General features: G+C 36.1%; 2 protein-coding genes and 2 long non-coding RNA genes across 7 annotated transcripts; 2 read left to right on the forward strand and 2 right to left on the reverse strand.

The window, feature by feature from the left end:
• The first annotated feature begins 497 nt into the window (after positions 1-497).
• LOC103344035 (uncharacterized) lies at positions 498-3,626 on the forward strand. Of its 4 annotated transcripts, none has more exons than XM_089052061.1 (5): positions 498-632; positions 1,843-1,952; positions 2,529-2,662; positions 2,772-2,893; positions 3,029-3,626. In XM_089052061.1, the coding sequence occupies exons 2-5, from the start codon at positions 1,847-1,849 to the stop codon at positions 3,330-3,332; spliced, it is 666 nt and encodes a 221-aa protein (XP_088908187.1). In that variant the 5' UTR covers positions 498-632; positions 1,843-1,846; the 3' UTR covers positions 3,333-3,626. The 4 variants fall into 4 exon arrangements, with proteins under 4 accessions (XP_088908187.1, XP_088908188.1, XP_088908186.1 ...); XM_089052062.1 differs by having other exon boundaries at positions 542-628; XM_089052060.1 differs by lacking the exon at positions 498-632 and adding an exon at positions 897-1,033 and having other exon boundaries at positions 1,847-1,952.
• A 187-nt stretch (positions 3,627-3,813) lies between these two features.
• Positions 3,814-7,358, reverse strand: LOC103344175 (Plant calmodulin-binding protein-like protein). Its single transcript, XM_089052059.1, has 2 exons — positions 4,240-7,358; positions 3,814-4,122 (listed from the first exon to the last, which is right to left on the reverse strand). The coding sequence occupies exon 1, from the start codon at positions 7,065-7,067 to the stop codon at positions 4,254-4,256; it is 2,814 nt and encodes a 937-aa protein (XP_088908185.1). The 5' UTR covers positions 7,068-7,358; the 3' UTR covers positions 3,814-4,122; positions 4,240-4,253.
• Positions 7,359-15,524: 8,166 nt separating this feature from the next.
• LOC148916695 (uncharacterized) lies at positions 15,525-16,632 on the forward strand. Its single transcript, XR_016127329.1, has 3 exons — positions 15,525-15,691; positions 15,801-15,868; positions 16,067-16,632. It is a non-coding gene; the product is annotated as an uncharacterized LOC148916695 (long non-coding RNA).
• Positions 16,633-18,749: 2,117 nt separating this feature from the next.
• On the reverse strand, positions 18,750-19,588 carry LOC103330590 (uncharacterized). The gene is made up of 3 exons (XR_513993.3): positions 19,391-19,588; positions 19,260-19,318; positions 18,750-19,133 (listed from the first exon to the last, which is right to left on the reverse strand). It is a non-coding gene; the product is annotated as an uncharacterized LOC103330590 (long non-coding RNA).
• Positions 19,589-21,813: the final 2,225 nt, after the last annotated feature.

The raw sequence follows: 21,813 nt of genomic DNA on the forward strand, positions 1-21,813 counted from the left end.
AGCCCACTACGTCTCTACGGACTCATCTCGCCGTTCTCTACGCAACAGTATAACCGGAATTCTCAAACTCCTTTCGGATAAGGAAATGACTAAAATACCCCTATTCCATAGGTAAATTCTTAATTTCACTCAAATTAATTAAACATGGGATAAATTTGGGGTCGGGGTGTTACATCGAGCCAAATTCCTCCAAAACTCCTTCCAATTTGCCCAAATTTCAACCTAGATAAGTAAATTTGTTAAGACACACTGAGGCCCAGAATTGCACTAAAGTGAATGGGAAGAGCTCTAGGTTGTGTTTTATTGTTAGATGGCTCGAGTGAACCTCAATGTGGGGGGCACATAGAGAAATTTGGAGGAATTTGATAAAAATTGAAATTATAAGGATAAAATTAACAAAATTAAAACTTTAGAGACCAAAATAGTACAATCGACAAACTACAGGACCGAAAGTAAACTTTTGCCAAATCTAACAACGCTATGCTCGTTTGAAATCTCGGCCGATCAAAAGCAACGACTTCTTCCATGAAAAAGTGACAGTCGAGAAATTTTTATTGACGGCGTCGCCACCCCACCTTCGCCCCTCAACCACCGCCAACCACAACCCACACATACTCTCTCTCTCTCTCTCTCTCTCTCTCTCTCTCTCTCTCTCTCTCTCTCTCCAGGTGAGCTCTTACATCTTCCTCCTCACCTTTCTCTTTTCGATAGAATTTTCTGTTTACAGGCTGTGCTTTTGATTTGGGGGTCTTTCGAGGTTGGTTTTTGGATTTTTTTTCGGTTACTAATTAGATAGGATTGTGCTAAATTGAACCTGAAGCCCATGTTTGGTTAGAAAGGAGACTAATTTAAATGGGATTGTAGAATCCAATACCCCTCACTCGTTCTCCTTATACAGAGAAATAAGCGCTTCGCTATACTGAACACGCGACTCCGCCTCTCTCTCTGGTTCGCGACTTCGCCCTCTCTCTCGTTCGCGACTCCACCTCTTCTTCGTTCAACATCGACTCCTCTTCTTCGAATCTTGACCCAGGCAAGTTTTTCTGGTCTTTCCCTTTGGATACCTCTCTTTTCCTTCTTCCACCTCTTTGATTTTTGCAATTGTCCTCAACAATTTTGACTGTGTGCTCTGAATCTCTCCTTCCTTATCTCTGTTTTTTGCTTCCTCTCTTCTCTAATTTTTGTAGAATCCATATCTACTGTAGCGACATATATATGGGTACTGGCTTATTGTTGGATGTGTGTTTGTATCCATCTTCTAATAATGAACTCTGTTTCGACTTCTACTTCAGTTCTTCTCCTTTTTTTGTTTTTGGTTTTTTTGGAATGGGAGGATGCTGAGGGAAGCAGAGCTTTTCAGTTATGGCTACTACTTCCGTGGGTATTTGCTGCTGGGTTTTGTAGTTTGATTTCGGCTGCTGCTTCTTTTTGTTTGTGTGCCGTGCATTTCGATACTAGTCCCACCACGCATTTGCATTCTATTATTCCACATTTTAAATTTTTTGTATGTTTCTTGTTCTGTTTGGCTTTAATGTTTTTGGTGCTTGCTTCCATAATTTATAAGATGGTATAATTCTGCATAAGAGAATCCTTAGTTACAGGGCATGGCATAATATTAATAGGTTGAACGTGTAGTGTTTTGAAAATTTTCCTAAATCTACAATGATCGTACCAATGAACACATTCCTTTTCCTATATTTCTATACTTTTTTTTAACACATTCCTTTCTTTCTTTTTTTGTACTTTTTTGTTTTGGCTAAAATTTGTTTCTAGAACACCTGAATATTCTTCAGCATTTGCCCCAGTTGTAATTATGGTTTTGGTTGTTTCCTTTATAAACACACAGATGGAGGGCCGTTTTGCTGATGAGCTCTACTCAGAAAGTTTACAGCTATCAAAACTACAATTGGATCCTACATCCAATGCGAACAGTGAACAAAGTAATTTGCATGGTATTTAAATGGTTAAAAGCACTTTGTTTTTCCGTATAACAGTGATCAATAGATTATATTTGGTTTGCCTCGTTTTTTTCTTCTTGTTATTGCCAGCCTTAGGTAGGTAAATGCATAGTGTTAACTGGTGAACCCACTTAGTTTTTTTTTTAAATTTAAAAAAAAACCCACATTGTTTATTAGAGCCTAAACAACATTGTGTAATTTGAGCCTCTGCTATAGATTCCTTCATTCTTTGCTACAATAAGGATACTTGGTGAGCTACATAAATCTTTGTTTTCCTTAAAGCTTATCACTTCAAGACACTCTGGATAAGAGAGTATTCTTATATTTGCATCTATTACATTTACCCTGTAACACTGTAGTAAATGTACATCAAAGAACTCCTTTTAATCAAAACACATCTGTGCTCTGTGAAGTGGACACACTGTAGTAAATTTACATGCATATGCGCTCTGTGAAGTGGGTATTCTGTCTGATACTAGTTGACTGAGGAAGTTAATACTCACAACAAAGTTAACTGCTGTAGTCTTGCTGTTTTCTGTACTAAGAAATCTGTTGTTTAATGTTTTGCAGACCTTGATAGGGTTGAGTTGTGTCATGGAGATGGTTCTTGTGATGGTTTTTCTGATGAATTAGATGATACATCTGAGGTGACAGGGGAATGGATGAAGATAGAGGAGAAAACAAGATATAACCAACACCATACGGTTGTTTGACAGTTTGGATTTAATTTCATTATTACTTGTGTTTAGTTGTTTTACCTGCATAATTCAAGTGGTTCTCTTAAATATATTCTAACTACTTATAAATATGTAGGTGGGTTACCGTGAGGGTGTTATAGCAGGAAAAGAAGCTTCTTCGCAAGAGGGATTCAATATCGGCTTTAAGCAATCGGTCCTTGTTGGGTACAACTGGGGTCTTGTCAGAGGTGTTACAAGGTAGAAAAATAATGTAAAGAAAAGAATTTTGTTACAGTAATTTCTCTCTTGCAGAAGTATTATTTGGAATTTATGTATATCTTATTTAACTATGTTTTCATTACCCATGCTGGTGTATCTTCAACCTACATGAAGTGCTTTGGCTAACCTTCCAGATGGTTTAAGGGAGAAGTTGATTGGAACAGAAGACCAAATAACTGGATTGCAGGGATTGTGTGAATCTGTGCATTCTCTTTCAACAACAGACGCCCTTAGATTATTTAATGATGAAATCATGGACAAAAAAGCTAGAGAACAGAGTGAGAATGCTGACACCAGTTCCCTTGAAGCTGGTTTGCCAGAGCAAATACCAGACCGTAGTGGTCTAAGAAATCACTTTGCAGAACTACGTTCACTTCTACTTGAATCTCCTGCAATTAAAGTACATCTAGATAGGTAGGAAATTAGTGTTCTAATATTTATTTGATATTTGTAATTAAAAGTCTGAAAATTTTTGCTCCACCACAAGCTGCCGGTCGTATTCTGTCATAGGAATTATACATTTGAGAAACATTGTCAATTTCTTGACCAAGAAAAGAAAAAAAGAAACGTTGTCAATTTGGTCTGTAATGTTATGTATGATCTTGTTGTGAATCTTATTATGAGGGACGATGATGTGAGGAATCCCATCATCATTTTTGCCCTATTTTTCTTGTTACAATGTGATAGTAAAACAGGCCATTTCGGTATAGAAGCAATGTACAATCTACTTTACAATAGTTGTAGCATGCATGAGCTGCTTTAAATATGTTTTCTCCGTCATTTTTGCTAACATGGGCATTGGAGATGAACATAGGAATCAGTTGACACTTCACATCAATACTAAACGACCATAGTAAATGTCCTTGGAGGTAAGTGCCCCCGCAGTGGCGGGCAAGGTATAGATCAAATAACATCTGATTGTAGCAACTCAACACGATACGTATTAAAACTGTCATTACAAATATTGCTAACGAAGGTACATTAGTAGTACATCCACTGAGCTTAGGAGAAACAGCATGACTGGTCCACAGTTTAACCCCCATTCGAATCATCACTGCATGAAGCTGCTTCCTTTCTCTCCAGAAAACCAGACTGGAGCCGAGAAAAGGTCAGTTGTTCTGCTGGTCCCGTAGTTTCTCTTGTCCGGCTGGCTGTATCAATACCTCCTAATTCAGTGACTTATTATGCATATATTGCAGTCTTTTCACCTGCATAACAATATGATAATTAATTCCCTTTCTTATTAGAAACCAACAATATGAAGTCATGAATAGCTATAAGAATCAAATATCAGAAGGTATTGGAGTTTGTGATTATATATTAACCTCAGTAACTGCCATCAGCTACAAGCTTGCATAGGCCTTGCCTGACTGAAGGCTGCTGAAGTATGCCTGCGACTTGTTTCACATTTGGGCACTGGCATGACTGCTTCGAAAGCTTCAACAAGCAATGCCACTTTCTTCTTCCTCGCTGGAGCAAGTTTTGTTACGGCCTGTTGGAGTGCAAAGTCAAGCATCCATTCCTCTGCATTTTTCTTTTCGTCCATCATCTGATGCCTGAGGTCAACCTTTTCTGCTTCAGGATCAGGAACCACAGGCAGATAATTTGGTTCTCTTGGATTGTACTTCCTTTGTTCCTCCTCATCCACGCTAAGTCTCTTGAATTTGCTTCCTCTTCTGTAGTTGCAGGTGTCGGGAAGTTCTTGCTTGGCATTGCTTTCTCCACGGGAAAATTTTCTCTTCAGCCCAGGGCTAATGCTATTATTGGCCATGAAAGTTTCTGTTGCATCTGGCTCTGAATTGTTTTCCACTTCCATATTATGAGATTCTCCTGTGCTGTGTTCTGAGAGACCTGACCTGTTGTTCAGCCTTAAATCACCCTGATCCTCAGATTCGATGGAAGTTGAAATTTTTGGCTTCTTGTACTTCCTGCCAGACAGGTTGCCAACTTCAGCACTATCATTAAGCTTGAAGGGTTCAGTCTTCTTGCAGTTTTCATGATCTTCAATCTTGAAAACATCTTCATCAGAAAGCTGGATTTGTTCTGATGATTTGGAGTCATCAGCTTGCTCTGTCTCTTCCATTTGATTCCCAGCGACCATTGCAGTGAGTTCCTGTGACAAGACAGCGTTACTGGTTGCAACATTTTGATCTGTTTCCGTGTTCTCTTTATCCAGGCTCCCGGTGCATCCTTCAATTGTTTCAGCCTTATCTGTTTCCCTCATATCCCTAGAGGCATTAGAAACTTGGTCTCCTGTCAATGTACTTGTTTCATCATCTTGAAATGTATTTTTGGGTTGGTTACCTGAACTTTCATCAGTCTCCACACTGGTGCAGTTGCTTTCAACATCTCCAAGGCAAGAATTGATGTCATGATCCTCTGCTTTAACTCCACTCTGCTCTTGAATTTCCACACCAGTTTTTGTTAGCTCCTCAATCGACTCCTCTGCTGAAGATGAAGATAACTCTATGCAGTCTGTCTCTGATAGGTCACTGTCTTCTTCGAATGCATCATCGCCGTAAGAAAGTCGGTCATAACTCAATCTGTCATACCCTTGTTCAGATTCTTGAATCTCAAAATTCTGTTTAGTGTCATCCCGTTCACTGCCGCCACCATCATTGAGTTGTCCCTCAAAAGACTGGTTTTTCTCTTCCAAAAGTCCTTGCAGTACTTCATGATAATCCTCTATCATATCGTTGCAGTTACCAGAAATTGCATCAGACTTGATCAGAGGTTCTTCATGCATATCAGCATCTCCAATTATTGATGAAAACCCAGCATTTGGACCAGACTCATTATTATCAAGCACTCCAGTGGACAATCGCCCTTCCTCCCACTCCATGTCAGTAGTTTCAGAACTGGCATAATGCACTTCGATGCTTGAAAGTTCTTCAAAGTCGCTCTCATTCGAACTACTTCCCATGGCAGTTTCTTCTTGATCCAACAAAGCTTTGTAGTATTCATCTATATCTTCTTTTTGGTCTTCTTCAGCAAAGCCTTCAAAGCTTTCTGCCTCAGAGTCACTCTCAGACTGCGGTGATCTATCCGACAGATTCTCCTCAACTAGGGTGTTCGCATTATTTTCTTCTGCTGCTTCACCACGTGCATCATTTGGTTCACCATTGGAATCATCTTGTTCTCCTACAAGATCAGCTCCAGCTTCCCTTCCAATTTCCTCAGTATCATCTTCCTTGCATGTAGCATAGATTTCAACAAAGAAATCCAACCCCACTTCATGTTTCATAGGATCAGCATTTTTGTCATTGTCATCAAACAACATCCTCTGCAAATCAATTTCTTTTACTCCATCATTAGATTGCTTCGTTCCACGTGGACTTAGAGCTAGCCACTTCATCATCTTCTGGGTCTTCAACGAACGTCTTTTTGCAGACAAGAAACACTTCAATGGAGGCACAGGTGAATGATGATGGCCATTGAGAGAACAGTAAGTATATGGGCAAACCTTCATGACTGAAGTCCCCTCAGCTTCAGTTCCCCCAGGATTAATCACCAGATAATCAGGAAACTTTGTATCCTTCAGTGTTGAAGAACAAGTTGCTCTCTGAACATTCATATCTGCACAAAGAGCAACCCTGGAAGATTTTTTGGCCGAACCTCTTGCTGGCTTAAAACTGGGTGACTTTATTAAAGTTCTCACCAGCTTCAAACTAGACGTCCTTGTTGAAGTTCTTTCTGGTTTATGATTAGAAGCAGAGCTAAGCTTTGAACTGCTCGAATTTCTTCGGTGCTCGTTCTTTCTATCCGAATATATAGTCGGAGAATTTCGAACACTAACCTGGGATTGCTCCTTCCTTGCATCAGAACAGCTGGTGGGCTTCATATAGTTTGGTGAGCCATAAGTTGTTTTGTTCATGGGCTGCTTCTGAGGAAAAGCTGCAGTGTTTGGAACATTGAGAGATGGTGGTGGTGGCTTTCCTGGCAGGGATATGTTCTTTCTCAAAGGTGATGATCTCAAGCTCTCAATATCTGAAAGCTTGATTGATCTAGATTTCTTCATTTTTTTCTTCAAATCAGCTCCCCTGTGTTTGCCATCCTGGAACTGAGAAGATGTTTTCAGGTTCGCCAACCGCTTCTCGAATTTAACATGATCAGCTTGGATTCCAAGCTTGCTTGGTACCTTTCTTTGGACCATATTCAATGGAAAACCACAAGCAAAGACAATAGGGAGGTGACAATCCAAGTTTGAGAATTCAAAGCTCACAAAGATAAGCAATTCCCTCTTTGTCCCATGTCTTGTTTTTGATGGAAAATTTCATTGGGAAGGAAAGGAAAGGAATTCTTGGAACCCAAAGAACCAGAGATTCCTTGGTGGTTCCTAGCTTTGGTTTTCTTTGGTCTCAAGTGGGTGACCTTTTTCTTGTTTATTTTTCAGCTTAGCAGATGACGAAATTTGAATAAGGCTGAGAGACAAGAGTCTGATGCGGACATGCACTAACAGGTGAGTTTTGGGCCCTATTATTCAGGCTTTATTTATTTTTCTTCATATTTTTTGAGCTCTTTTTTGAATTGAATTATGAAGCTTGTGACATGAGAAGTCTACATATGGCACTGGCTGATTCATTATTTCCTGATGGGTTTGTATTATTAGTAGTTGTGGTCTTATATGACGAAAATACCCTCCATTATTTTAATTTCTTTAGATGATAAGCAGCAACAACTTCATTGCATACTAGACATGCCCATTGTGTATGTTCAATCAAATTTTGCATAGGACTGGTACGTTGAATGATCAAACGAAGGAGGATTTGGTTGAGTTCATTGGTTGGTTCCAATACTTATGGTCTCCGCCCTTAATAATTTTTTTATTTTTTTTTATTTTTTATTAGATAGGGAGGGTATCCTCATAGTAATTCATACCAGTGAACAAAATCCAATCCAAATTGATTAAACTGACTTAACCATTTCAACTTTAGGTGAATTTTGGATTGGATTGGATTGGATGCGACTTTCAGAAATCAACTAAGTTAGATTTGATTAGTTTTATGGTGTTGAAAAAAGAAAAACCGAACCAATCTATGTACATTTTATTTCATAGATGCTTTCTGTTGGATCCAATCAATCCAATTCCATTATATACTGGATTGGATTCGCATACTTAATCGGATCCCAATTGGATTTGAATATGGCAAATTCAATTGCAGTTAATGGGGTTTATAGCAATGTGGTAGAATTGCCACCTAACAAATTAACAATCTAACAGAAGGAATGGCAATTGCCACCTAATATTATTAATTGATTTAAATTATAATACGCGATGCGATAAGTTAGCATTATGTTGGAGTCCTTTTGAGCACATGTAGATGTGAAAAAGAAAAATGGTATGTTCCTTTTTCAGATGCATTGGAGATTCCCTAAAGATTGTCATATTTATCACTAAAATTTTGGGGAAGTTTTTCTTCTGTTTTGTGACACGAGAAACATGTTTGTAGCCATTGATGCTTTTAACAAAGACAAGCCATTTAAAAAAGGAGTGAGAAATGAGGATGGAAAAAAGGATAGCATCGTAATTTCACATGGAGGACATTTTTTCCTGGGTTATACATATAGCATACACTATTGACCGGAAACGCCGAAAAAGTGGTTGGGCGGTCACTTTGCTAAAAAGATAGGGCAGTAGTCGGCGTGAATGGGCTGCTTGTGGGGCCTACTAGGAGCCTAATGCCCATTTACACAGACACAGAAGCAGACGCTCCTCTGTCTGAATTCCCAGTGAGAAAAGCGTTGTCACATAAAGGGATGGGTCCTCACTAATTGGGCACTTAACTAATAATTTTTGTTCATGTTTTCTGAGGGCCAATGAATGTGTCTCCTTTTTAAAAGGTCACTAATGAACAAGGCGATTTTACCATTTTACCATTTTACCATTTTATTTTTCATTTCTTTGAATGGCAATTCCGATATGTTATTGGTAAAACAAATATGGTTGATGATTCTTCGGCTGTGATTGAACACAAGAAGGATAATTCGTGTATTTGGTGTTGTAATTTCCTACAATAGTTGCTTTTATAATTTCATATGATGCTAAGAATATAGCAATCTTATCTCTTTGTAAGTTTTTTGTTGGGCAATCCTAACTTAACACGAGTAAACGCAAAACCCCAATGGACTTAAATCCAAATGACCTCGAACTTGAATTCCAATCAAAGAGCAAAATTATTATTTGCTTCTTTATCAAGGGGAAGGCTAAGCTATCTTCTCTATGAAGGAAGTTGAGATTTTACCTCAAAACCAATTGGCAATGGGAGCAGTAGTCCAACTCTTTATAAGCTCATGCTCGGTCCCTTAACTTTTCAATGTGGGACATTTTCACCTTCACATTCTCACAATCTTTCCTATCGTGCATTTTGTGGGAGCAAATAAATCGACGTCCAATCAGGAGGTGCCACATGGAAAAAAAGCAAACCCTAATAATATATTATTTAAAAGGTTTTTTAGGTTTTAGACATAAAAAAAATTTCACTTTTGGAAAAAACCAAAGCTTTTTCAAAAAAGACAAAAAAACCACTCAACTTTCAAATCAAAGACATGCAAATGTATTGGATTCCTTAGGAAATCTAAAAATAAATAAGGGTATTTTTGTCCATTTTTGCTTCTTTTAAAATTTTTCTCTCTCCTTTTGCTTTTTCCAAAATGTCCCTTATTTAAATCAATATTCTGATTTAATAAATATTCAATATGAGGGTTACCTATTTAGGTTGAGGGAATAAATTCCCTCAATCTATTTATTTCCTTCCATAACTTCTCTCAACTCAATTAATCAGGATGAATAATTCTCAATTACTCCTCCCTCAATTGGAAAAGGAATATTACAAGAAAGGAAAATCTATTTAAGCTAATGGAGAACAAAAATAAGGTAACTATGAAATTCCCTAAAATTACTCTCTCTCTCTCTCTCTCTCTCTCTCTCTCTCTCTCTAGCACTCTTATTTGCTGGCCAACCAGCCCTAGCTGCCACCACCTCTCTTACCTACTCGGCTTCCAAGCCACCTATCTCTCCCATAGAGAAACATCTCTGCACTTTTCAGAAATACCCTGTGTTATTACTAACTTAGGCACTAGAGGGACATTTGCCACCACCACACCAATGGTTTTCCGATGATTTGTTTTATCATGCTGGGAGTCTAGAAGGAGGGACGAATGAGAGAGAAGAATCATCCCGGAATATTCAAATTTGCACAAACACATTTCCCTCCAATTAGTTGACATATTATGGAATCCATTTATACTTCTTTTTCTTTTTCTTTTTTATCAAAGAGAAACTTCATTAGATAAACTTCAACGGTACAATCAAAGACATCAACAAGACATCTAAAGAACTAATCCCAAAAGGGAAACAAACTAACATGCTAAAAGCAAAACTAACCCGGACAAAAGCCGCACTAAAACTACTAACCCACATCACCACAATTAACCATAAGTCCAAACAAAGCTCACAAACCCAACATAACCAAACCGTAAAACAACCCATGAGCCTAAACGAACCCTACCACCGCTACTTGAAGAAGCGCCAGCCACACCCACCACCGCATCTATAACAGATATGGAGAAAATATAATTTCCAATGATCTACCTGCACATAAGAGTTAACAAATAAATGAAAACAACAACCTTGCCAAAGAACAATTTGATGATTTGTAGCAACCTTGGTCAAAGACGATGTAGAATCAAATTTAGAGAACATGAGCAACATCAGGGAGCGGGTTTGGGGAGAATAATTTGATTGAGAACGTAGACTAAAAGGGATGATGGGGAACATCAATCTAAGAATGGCTTAGAATAAATCACCACAAGGGGCTTTTTATTCGAAACGCTCTAGTGAACTTATCCACTAACCTAAAAGGAAAAGACGATAAGAGATGAGGGGGAGGGGGGGACAATGATGCTTCTTCCTCCTCCCCCCTCTATGGAGTTTTCCTTTAGGACTCACAGAGGGAGAGAGCAGCTAGAGTTTCTGGAGTCACAAAATCCATTTACACTTGAATTTAGGAATTTAAATTTTTAATGTTTTAAAAGCGCAAAAGAAAAATGTAGTTATCCTTAAATTCAAGGTCATGTGTTTGAATCCTGCATTGTCGCTTATATCATGTTAATCCCATGCATGAAAATTGCAGCCTAGCTAATATTGGCACAATGGGAAAAATATAAAAATCAAACTTTTAAGTTCCTATTAACCACCCAAAAAAAAAAATTAAGTTTGTGTCAGACAAAAAAAAACACACACACACACATAAAAAATTGATCCTTTGTGGGAAAGTCGTCACAAAAAGGTACGAACTCAATATAACATGTACTTTCATTCTCTGCCCTAAAATTTACAACTTGACATCAAGAAAAGTTTAAAATCTACTGGGTCGTTTGTTACACAGGACTATCTTGGCATGAACTATGCTTAGGGTTTGTCTTGACTTGGCTTGGCTTGTTCTAAATTGGATAATACTTATCCTGTGTTTGGTGTATGCTTGGACTAGGACTAGGACTACATTTTTTTTATTTTTCAATATATATATATATATATATGTGTGTGTGTGTGTGTGTATATTACATATATTATATATTATATAATATATATCTGTGTATATACGTGGATATATGTATATTATAATATATAGTATATACATATATATATATGTATACATATATTATACATATATTACATATATGTGTATATACGCATATATATATATATGGATATTATAATATATAATATATATTGGTATATTATAATAATAATATACGTGTATATAAATATGTATATTATAATATATAATATATATATGGGTATACTATAATAATAATAATAATAATAATAATATGTGTATATACATATGTATATTATATATATATTATATAGAATAATGCTACTTTTACCACATTTGTATACCACATTCTCATACCACCTTATGTGGCAGATGAGGTGGACAACACATCAATTAAAATTAATTTAAAGTTTTCTTAACTTTTATGATTTATTGACACTTTTTAATTGATGTGATTGTCCACTTCATCTGCCACATAAGGTGGTATGAAAATGTGGGATATAATTGTGGTAAGTGTATGTGCAGTGGCGGACCCATATAGGCGCAAGGAGGTGCGGTTGCACCTCCTCGCCGAAAGCACTGTGGTGGTGGTGCACTCTGCCCCTCTGGTTTGGGCACCAACTGTTTGTGTTTTTGCCTGAGAGAAACTCCTTTCTATTTGATGAGCTGCTGTGTGTTTGTTTTTGTTGCGCTTTGTGTTGAGCGCACAGGCGTGCTTTTTTTTTTAAAGTCCCGGCCCAAACGACGTCGTTTTGGACTAGGCAAAAAAAAAAAAAAAAAACGTGCACAAGGCCTTAGCCAATACGGAATCAGTATAGCATATTATATATATAAACCATATTAATAAAGAGCGGAGAGGAGCAATTCAATTCAATTCAAAACTATAAGCTCTGTTTGTTGAAGTCTCTCTTGCGGCAATCAGATTCAGACCCAATCCTTTTGCAAGGTTTGGGATTTTTTTTTTGCTTATGTTGTTGTTCTCTTCTATTTTTTCTTTCTTATGTTTTTTTTTTCTCTCTTTTTCTTTTTTATAATATGTTTTTTTCATATATATATATATATATATATATATTTCTGATTTGGCTTTCTCTGTATTTGTATAATCATTAGCAAACTCGAGAGAGAAGAAGAGGTTGTATAGTGCACAGCTCGAGGTATGATCAATTACAATTTGATTATTTATTTAATAAAGTAATATGCATTTTGTAATGTTAATTTTTTTTTCCATGAATTATTAAAGACGTTAGTACTTTTTAAATTTGAAGGATATTTGATTCTCTAAATTTTGTTGTTGTTGAACTTTTAACCTTTTAAAATTGCCCCTTCTCTGAAAAATTCATGGATCTGCCACTGTGTATGTGTGTATATACATGCATATACATATATAATAATAAAAATATAGGGAGTTTCACTAAAACACTCAAAATGGGGGCTGAAATTATAAAAAAACCCAACATCCAAAACACTTTATAAACACACCCAAAACCCATCATTACACACACTCAAAACTCATTTATAAACACACCCAAAAAATATACAATTGTTGATTTTGAGGTTAATTTTGGGTGTGTTTCTATGTTTCAATAGTGTTTGGGTTTTTTTTATAAATACATATTTAGGATTGGGTTTATTTATAAATTTGTAAAAAATATGTGTACATACATATGTATATTGTATGTGATAAAATATATAATATATGTAATATGTATAATATGAGTATATATGTGTATATATATGTATATTACAGTATATGTGTATATATATAATATAATAATAATAATAATATACTTGTATATGCATATGTATATTATATATATTATATAAAATATATGTCATAGATGTGTGTGTGTATATATATATATATTATAATATAAAATATATGGGTATATTATAATAATATATATGTTATTATTATTACAATATAATATATAGATGTTATACATTGGTGAGCATATGACTAGTTAATCCTTTCCTTCCATATGGGTTTATTAGTCCCCTCCTAATAAGGTGTTTTTAGTGGGCCCAGTATTAGCAATCCCATTTAAGAGTAGGATTAGATGAAACAAACATGAGACTAAATTTAGTCCAAGCCAGTCCATGTCAATCCTGTGTAACAAACGACCCCTACATGTTGAAATTTCAAGTTCTCTCTATTGTCTAAATTTTAGGTTTTAAACTTCAGATTTAGAATCTAATTTTTGAACACGAAAAAGCGAATTTACACCATAAATAATCCATTATAGACATGATTGAGAAAAAAAGTAGATATTAAATGTTATTCAAACAGTGTGGTATCTTGTGGAGTGGTTCAACTTACACAAAGTGGTATTAAATGTGGTATGCCTTGCATTGCTCATATGTATATTTAGTGAGATTCTATCTACATGACATCCATACGAATTAGACACGTTGATTGACAATTAAACTATCTTAACTTTTTCTCTCAATCATGTCTATAATGGATATATACTCACTATTGATGCTCATAACCTCACATTTATTTATTATTTGTTTTGCAAATGAGCTATTAGATTTCTAAAGGGTTGAACAAGCGATGGGTGAGCTAATGTTTAACAAATTTTTTTTTTAATACAAGCCATCATTTTTAGAAAAAAAAAAAAAAAAGCATGATAGGAACCCCTTTATTAAAGATAGAAGTAAAAACAGTCTCTATAAAATGCTATTGCGGCACGGATAACTTAAAACCATGCGTAAAATCCCTCCACCATTTTCACTAAAGGCATGAATAACTTAGGGCCGGTTTGGGATTGCTATCACTTTTTAAAAAGGCTGCTTCTACTGTGCTTTGAAAATAATGAACTGTAAAGTAAAGCAGTTCCATGTTTGGTAAACAATTTTTTTAAAGTGCTGTTAGTATAAAAAACAGTGTCAAAATCGTTTGGTAAACTTTAATATAAAAATGTTGTAACTATGGATAATGACTAAAAGGGACATGATGTTGTTGATAAATTTTAATATAAAACTATTATAACTGTTGATAATGACTAAAACAGACATGAAAGTGTTATGTACTAACTATGTGGTGGTGGTGGCAGTGATGGTAATGGAAGTGGTGGGCGTGGTATAGGTGGAGGTGGAGTTGGTGGTTGTGGTGGGTGGTGGAGGAGTTGGTGGTTGTGGCAATGGAGGTAGAGGTGGTGGGTGGTTGTGGTGGTGGAAGTGGTAGAGGTGGAGGTGAAGGTGGTGGTGGTGGTGGTGGAGGTGGCGACGGTAGTGGTGGTGGTGATGGAGGAGGAGGTGGGATTGGTAGTGATGGAGGTGGTGGTCGATGATGTGATTTATAAAAATTAATGATGGTATTATGGGAATTGGAAAAATTCATTAAAGGCTATTATGTGCTTCTTGTGAAAGCAGCTTTCAAAAGCAACCTCTAAGTGAAATGAAGTTGTTCATACCGTAAACGGAGTGGTTGGAACATTGGAAAAAACAGCTTCTTGTGAAATAATTCTAAAGTTATTTATTATCTATTTAACATGTGAAATGAAGTTACTGAAAAAGACAACAATGTACAATGTATACATATTTTATGTGGAACTAGCCTCTGAACACCAAAAATAAAACTCAAAGTTATATACAACAAACCCCAACTCATAGGGAAGAAAATAGATTTATGGATGGAATCAAATATGCAGTATTTATAGACAAAAGTATTCGGTTATTGCGGAAAAATCAATATACTTCTAATGTCTTATCTATTATTATTTACAAATTACAAAACAATTAGACCATATGAATTGAGGTTGCTAATTGGGGTTACTTCATGTGCAATGTTGTCCTATATCCAAAAATACATGCAGGTAGTGCTGGCTCTATCCGTTTCCTAGTCAGCTACGATAACAGTTTCATGGGCCCCCTGTGGCCAATCACTGTGCCTGAGATATGTGGAGTGACACAATCAGAGCCTGCCAAGTGTAATACATTTGTTGGCATATTTTAGGTGACTAATTTGTCTGCCCTACCTACCCACCACGCACGCAGCCACTATATATTTCTTATGATGTACAGGGGGCCGTCAAGCAGTAGTAGCTCGTAGTTAGGGTTTTCTTTTGTTTTGCTTTGTTCTTGAGAGAAAATGGTGGAGAACCAAGCCACCCTTCACTTAATAAATCAGAAGAAGAGAGTCAAATATAAACACCACTTTTCCGTTCAGGTCATGAGTCATGCAAATTTACATCGGATCGGTGATTTACCAGAAAATGTAGGTCTCTATCTCTGTCTCACAATCTCGAAACTCCACTCTCCTTCTCTCTCTCGCTCTACCTCTCTTGATACTAACAACTTGATTGTGTGGATTCTTTTTTGTGCAGAAGGAGAGGCAGTTTGCAACAGACCGATGAGTTGAGTGCTACTCTAGCTAGAAGCCTCAAAATTAATGGTATTCCTGAGCTTAATTATTTGCTTAATTTATTCAGAATTATAAGAATATGTTCTATCAGTTTATTTTACTGATCTCTGCACATCTATAATCAAATTGAGATGCCGTTTTTGTATTTAATTTGAGGAGACTATTATGTTAATATGATGACTAAAAATTGTGGGTCTTATAATCTAAATTGAATTGTGTGTATTTTAGGACCTCCAAGCAAACTTTGTGTGGAGCTCTGGCATCCAGCATTTGGCATCCAGCTTAACCTGTTGTGTTTCCACATAGGCAGCGATAGGTAGGACTTGGCTTTGCGATGGTCGGTTCATTTCCCTTCCCAGTACATAATTGGCAACCTTGGAAGGTGGCATCAGAGGCCAAATGCTTAATGTGGCATCAGATCGTCAAATGCTTAATATGGCATAGACTGGATGATGTTGTTTATGGGATTACGCGCCTGTCAAACTGCTCTTCGATCTGCGATCTGTTGTTATACATCATATGGTGTAATTTTTCTCACCTAGCTACCCCGTGTAAATTAGCTGGTACAGAATTATGGACGTAATTGGCCTGACCCATACCCCCAGTTCAAGGAGGCCTGGGGTGTCGAATTAATGCAGGCTCTACTCTCCTCGTAGAGAAGTATGGACGTTCTTCAAAGCTAGTTGGGGCTTCTTTGTTTGATCTTGTTCTTGAGAATAAAATGGAGAAAATTCAAGTGTACTTTTCCTAAATGAAAAGATAGTCAAATACAAAGACCAGTATTCTTTCTTTCAGATCATGAATCATACTAATTTAATTACATCAAATTGGTGATTTAACACAAAACTGTAAAACTCTTTCAGTGTCGTGGACAAATGAAGACCCTTGGATGGATTGTGTATACAAGATTTCTTCAAATGCACCTGCAGCACTGCATAGGTTCACAATCCATCGTTATAACATCTTTGCATAATAAAATGTACTGATATATAGGCATCATATGTATATTATATATATAGGGTTTAGGGTTTACATATGTTCTTTGTATACAGAATCAAACTTCTACATATAACGGAATGGAGCTATTAATACTTGTTCAAAAAATCGTTAGATTGTTAGTTGACCGTTGTGTATCAACGAATAGAGCACTACTACATGAGAAATTATAGAATATTATGGTATAGTATGGTCATGTGGTATATCTTGTATACGCGTTATAATATGGGTGGACGATAAGGTTTATTTTCCCTCTTTTAGGGAATAGTATCAATAAATATCCACTTATATTATAACACTTGTACAACATGTACCACGTGACTATACTAGGGGTGGGCATGGTACGGTATGCGGTACGGTATTGAGCCCGTACCGCTACCGATACCGGAAATTTGAATCGGTATGGTACGGTACGGTATTATAGTTTGCCAAAATTGGTACCGTACCGTACCGTGCCAAATCGGTATCGGTACGGTATCGGTACCATTTCGGTACCAAAATGATACAACTAAAAAATGAACTAATTCAATATTCAACACCAAAATAAGTGATGCCTAAGTTACAAATTCAAAGATTCAACATATTCAATATCCATCAACATTTTCAATATTCAATATCTATTAACATATTCAATATCCAAATCCTAATCAACATATTCAATATCCAAATCAACCAAATCAATATTTATCCATCAACATATTCATCAAATCCAAATGGTTAAAACTCATGCATTATGGCTTACAATCAAAAAGAGTTAAACTTATGCCTTATGGCTTACAAAAATACAAACACAATCCAAACATAAATGACAAAAGCGTTTGAGAAATTGAAAGGCAAGCGAGAGACAGAGAGCGAGAGAATGAAAAAAATAATTTATATTTCAATAGAGTACTATTCGGTACGGTACGGTATTGACCGGTATCAAAATCTTGATACCGCTACCATACCATACTCGATTGGTATGGTACGGTACGGTACCGAATATCTATCGGTACCAAATGAAACGGTATGAAATCGGTACGGTACGGTGCGGTTAGGGTACGGTTTCGGTATTTCGGTTTAAGATGCCCACCCCTAGACTATACTATCGTAGTATTCTATAATCACTCCTAATACACGTCCACGCTGCAAATTTACTTACAAGCCGTTGGTCCTTAAACAATTGTAGATTATTACAGCATGCTCACATATTTTCAAAAGAGTTTACATCACAATCAGGTAAGGAAGAGAGCCAGCCAAATGTGTGCTTCTTAATCCACACAAATAATCTAAGTAGATTTTACAGCAAAACAAGCGTAGAAATGAGCAACATTATTCCAAATACGTGCCCTCCATAGACATGTCCATTGTTAATTTTAGATACAATTAATAGCCCCCCTTCTAACAATAGCCACAGCACATCTACATTTGGCATGACAATGTCCTTGGCATGGATATTGCTCTAAAGAGACGATGATTCCCTTGTACAAAATATATAAAGAAAATATTGGTCCACTTCTCTATGCTGTGGGAGTATACAACACGTCTTAATCGTCTCTTATAGTGAGAGTCATTTATCTGTTAGCTTCCACTCCTCCCTCCTCACCGCACCTCCATCACATGCACATATATATGTGAGTTTGAGCTTCTTCTAAAGAAAAGGATTCGACAGAAACTCAAGCAGAGAAGTAGATACGTCGTCCCGTAGAACGCAATAGCCTGTGAGCAATTCCATTCCATTAACGAGAAGCAAATACGAAATACCATAATGTTCAGTACATTGAATGTGTGAATGAAGGAAATACCAATTTTGAAACTACCATACCATACTATCTTTAAAGAACGTACCAAGTTTTAGGTCGAGCAACTGCGTAAAAAATAAATAAATTCAGACAATTTCACATTAATAGAAAATTTACAAACATCTGGTAAATCATTGATTCGGCAATTTCAATCTGATTCTAAATAAGAATAAATAAATAAATTCAATTACACATTGTGAACTTTTAGCTAGCAAAATTACTATAATTACACATTGCACAGTACTAAATGTGCAAGCCACAAGTATTGACAACTCATATCTGCTTCAATTGAACAAATCCAAACTGCAAATTCCAGGACCAACATCTTTATGGAAGACTATTTGGGCGCCTGTATTGCCACTTGCTATTCCCTCATGATCATCCTCTTTACATTTACATCCAAAGGAGAAATATGGGGATTTTGCGGCATCATTGTACTTCCAAAGCATCAATAGTTCTCACTGATGAGCTCTTTCTAAAAGGCATCCCTTTCTTCATCTGGCACACCCTCTCATTGTCTGTATCAATTTATACCAAATTTTCATTATACAGCAAACAATTCTAAATTCACATATTCAAAATTCTTATAACATATGCTCAAACACTAAAATCAACGCATCTGAATAAGTAAAAACTAATTGTACCGTTAATTTCGAGGCCGATGATTATGGCATCCGCCACTGTATTGCAGAACGCCCTCCTCCTGTACCAAGAATTAATCCTTCAGTCACATTATGCAACTGTATAGAATATATACATATAGAGAGAGGCTTACAGTTTCTGGTAAATCATTGATTCGATGTAAATTGACCTGATCCATGATCTCCACGGAAAAGTAGTCTTTGTATTTGACTTTCTTCTGATGTAAGAAGAGAAGGATGCTATGATTTTCCTCCATTTTTTTTTTCTCAAGAAGAAAGCCAAACAGAAGAAACCCTAACTAGCTTGGAAGAGCCGTTTTTCTGTATGAGAGGTACTGCGCTCATTTGACAACCACACCTACCTCATAACAAATTTATAATGGGCGTTTAGGTCAGACAAGCCCACCACCACATTGCCAACAACTAAGTTATACATGGCGGCCTCTTATTTGTCACCTCCACGTATCTCAGGCACACTGATTGGCTAGCAGGTCATCAAACAATATCCCTAATGTTTATATTTTCAACTATCTCTTTTTAAATGAGGATAACATAAAAATAATTATAGAAAATAAACCACATATGTAATATCACATCTCTAATATACAGGTGTGACTCATATTTGAAAACCCTCCCTCTATTAGAGATATGGTATAATAATGTAGTCTCGAGTTTTATTTGGAATAATGAAAAAGTACATTGACATTCACTCGAGTGTGGGTCGAGAGGCCAGCTATCCGATTATAAAAACACATGCACCTAGCAGCCATGAGCGTAATGAACTACCAAGTCGAAACATTTCACAAAAACTTCGTGCATTGCATGTGTTAATTAGAATGCCGTGATTTTAACTATGGAGTTTGATAAAGTTTATTAACCATCTCGTTGAATTTCTGTATTTAATATCGGTGTATTTATACATTTTAAAAATTACAGTTTGCTACAATAACGTGAGTGATGCAGTTTTCTACAATTATAGTAATAACTTATCATTTCTCCAAGTTTAACAAAATTCGTTGGTTTTTTCAAGATATAAAAGGCAATAAAAATGGTAAATGGCAACAAAATAACCAACTTGCACATTATAGTATTTGGTACTATAATAAATTTATTGCCTATAATTCTTTAAAAAGAAATGTACCAAAATATATAATATCATGTACTGGGAGCGGATCTGTTGTCCTTAATTTGGTGTCACCTCTCTAATTATTCAACACGCAAAGGGTTAACTCTGTTAACTTTTTTATTTGGTATTTAAAAATATAAAAAAAAACCAAAATGCCAAAGGATGCTTACGAGTCCCCAATAACTTCTTTTATTTCCTGAATTCGACAATCATGAGTCTTCTCAAAACCCTCAATATTGCCTTCAATGGCCAAAGTCAATTCCCACGAGCGCAAATGTTGTGATGCATTTGGCCGTGTCTACATGGACATGAATATCTTAGTTGCGGAGAGCTTTTTGCTATTAAAAAGGGGACATTGTTGAGTTAAACATCTGTTAAGTTATATAAGATGTGTTGAATAATTAGAGAGGGGATACCAAATTGGGGACAACACATCCGCTCCCGTACAAATTTTCACACTTTTTTTTTTGGAAGGATTTCACACAATTTTTATATATTTATCTTCAGGGGTGGAGATTGTATCCTTGTTTTCCTTTAAAGAATAATTTTTTATTTTATTTTATTTTTTCTTTTCGAAAAAGCTACTGATCAAAGTCCTCTCCCTCAAAAGAAAGAAATACTTCAAGTTTTCTGCAATAGCTTAAATTGAAACATGGTTAACCTAGCAATTTTGTTACAGAATGCATTAAGAGGGTTTCCATATGTTTTTGGGCGTAACATGCGACTTCCAATGGAGTTAATTTGATCGTCCATTTTGGTTTGGACCGGTTTTTCCATACTAAGAACTCGAACAATAACCAATCCAAAACGGTCATATATGGGTTTTGAGCTTATGTTGAATTTACATATCAACACGGTTTTTTTTCGGGTTTGTTTCAACTCTAATCGTTTCATCAGTTTAGTTCAAATCAAATGTTCACCTTTAGCGTGCCATGAGGGTTGGTGGTCAGGGAAGGGGGGTGGCTATGTGAGGCTTACATGGTTTTGCATTTTTTTAAATAGTAATTATAGAATTTAAAATGAGAGAAATTGATGTGCTAGAATTTGTAAAGTTTTTTGTTTGGATAACATATTTAAACTTGAACGTACATGGAATTTCTGGATATTTTTTTTTTAATTATTTATCAAAACAGGGAATTGGTTTATGTCAAGTCCATTTCTTTTAAAAAAAATTATATTAAAAAAAAGAAGCAAAAATTCCTCTATAATTTAGGCTCCACGTGTCAAACATAGGTATAAATATGATAAAAGAGGACCCCATATAAGGCGCCACGTGTCAACACAAGCTTATTTCTCTAAAAAAAATTAAAAAAACATAGCATAGCCGTGCGGCTATACTACTTTTTTTAAAGAAAAAATAAAATCCCTCTATCATTTAGGCTCCATGTGTCAAAGAGAGGTATAAATATGAAAAAAGGACCCCTTATAAGG

This window comes from Prunus mume, linkage group LG5, assembly GCF_029339155.1.
Source record: "Prunus mume cultivar Tortuosa linkage group LG5, ASM2933915v1, whole genome shotgun sequence".
Classification (NCBI taxonomy): domain Eukaryota; kingdom Viridiplantae; phylum Streptophyta; class Magnoliopsida; order Rosales; family Rosaceae; genus Prunus; species Prunus mume.

Bases quoted from the DNA above. Each gene is read 5' to 3' on its own strand.
- LOC103344035 (XM_089052061.1), top strand. From the start codon at position 1,847: ATGGAGGGCCGTTTTGCTGATGAGCTCTACTCAGAAAGTTTACAGCTA. The intron at 2,663-2,771 runs GTTGTTTGACAG...ATAAATATGTAG, and splicing joins GATATAACCAACACCATACG to GTGGGTTACCGTGAGGGTGT. The intron at 2,894-3,028 runs GTAGAAAAATAA...ACCTACATGAAG, and splicing joins CTTGTCAGAGGTGTTACAAG to TGCTTTGGCTAACCTTCCAG.
- LOC103344175 (XM_089052059.1), bottom strand. From the start codon at position 7,067: ATGGTCCAAAGAAAGGTACCAAGCAAGCTTGGAATCCAAGCTGATCAT.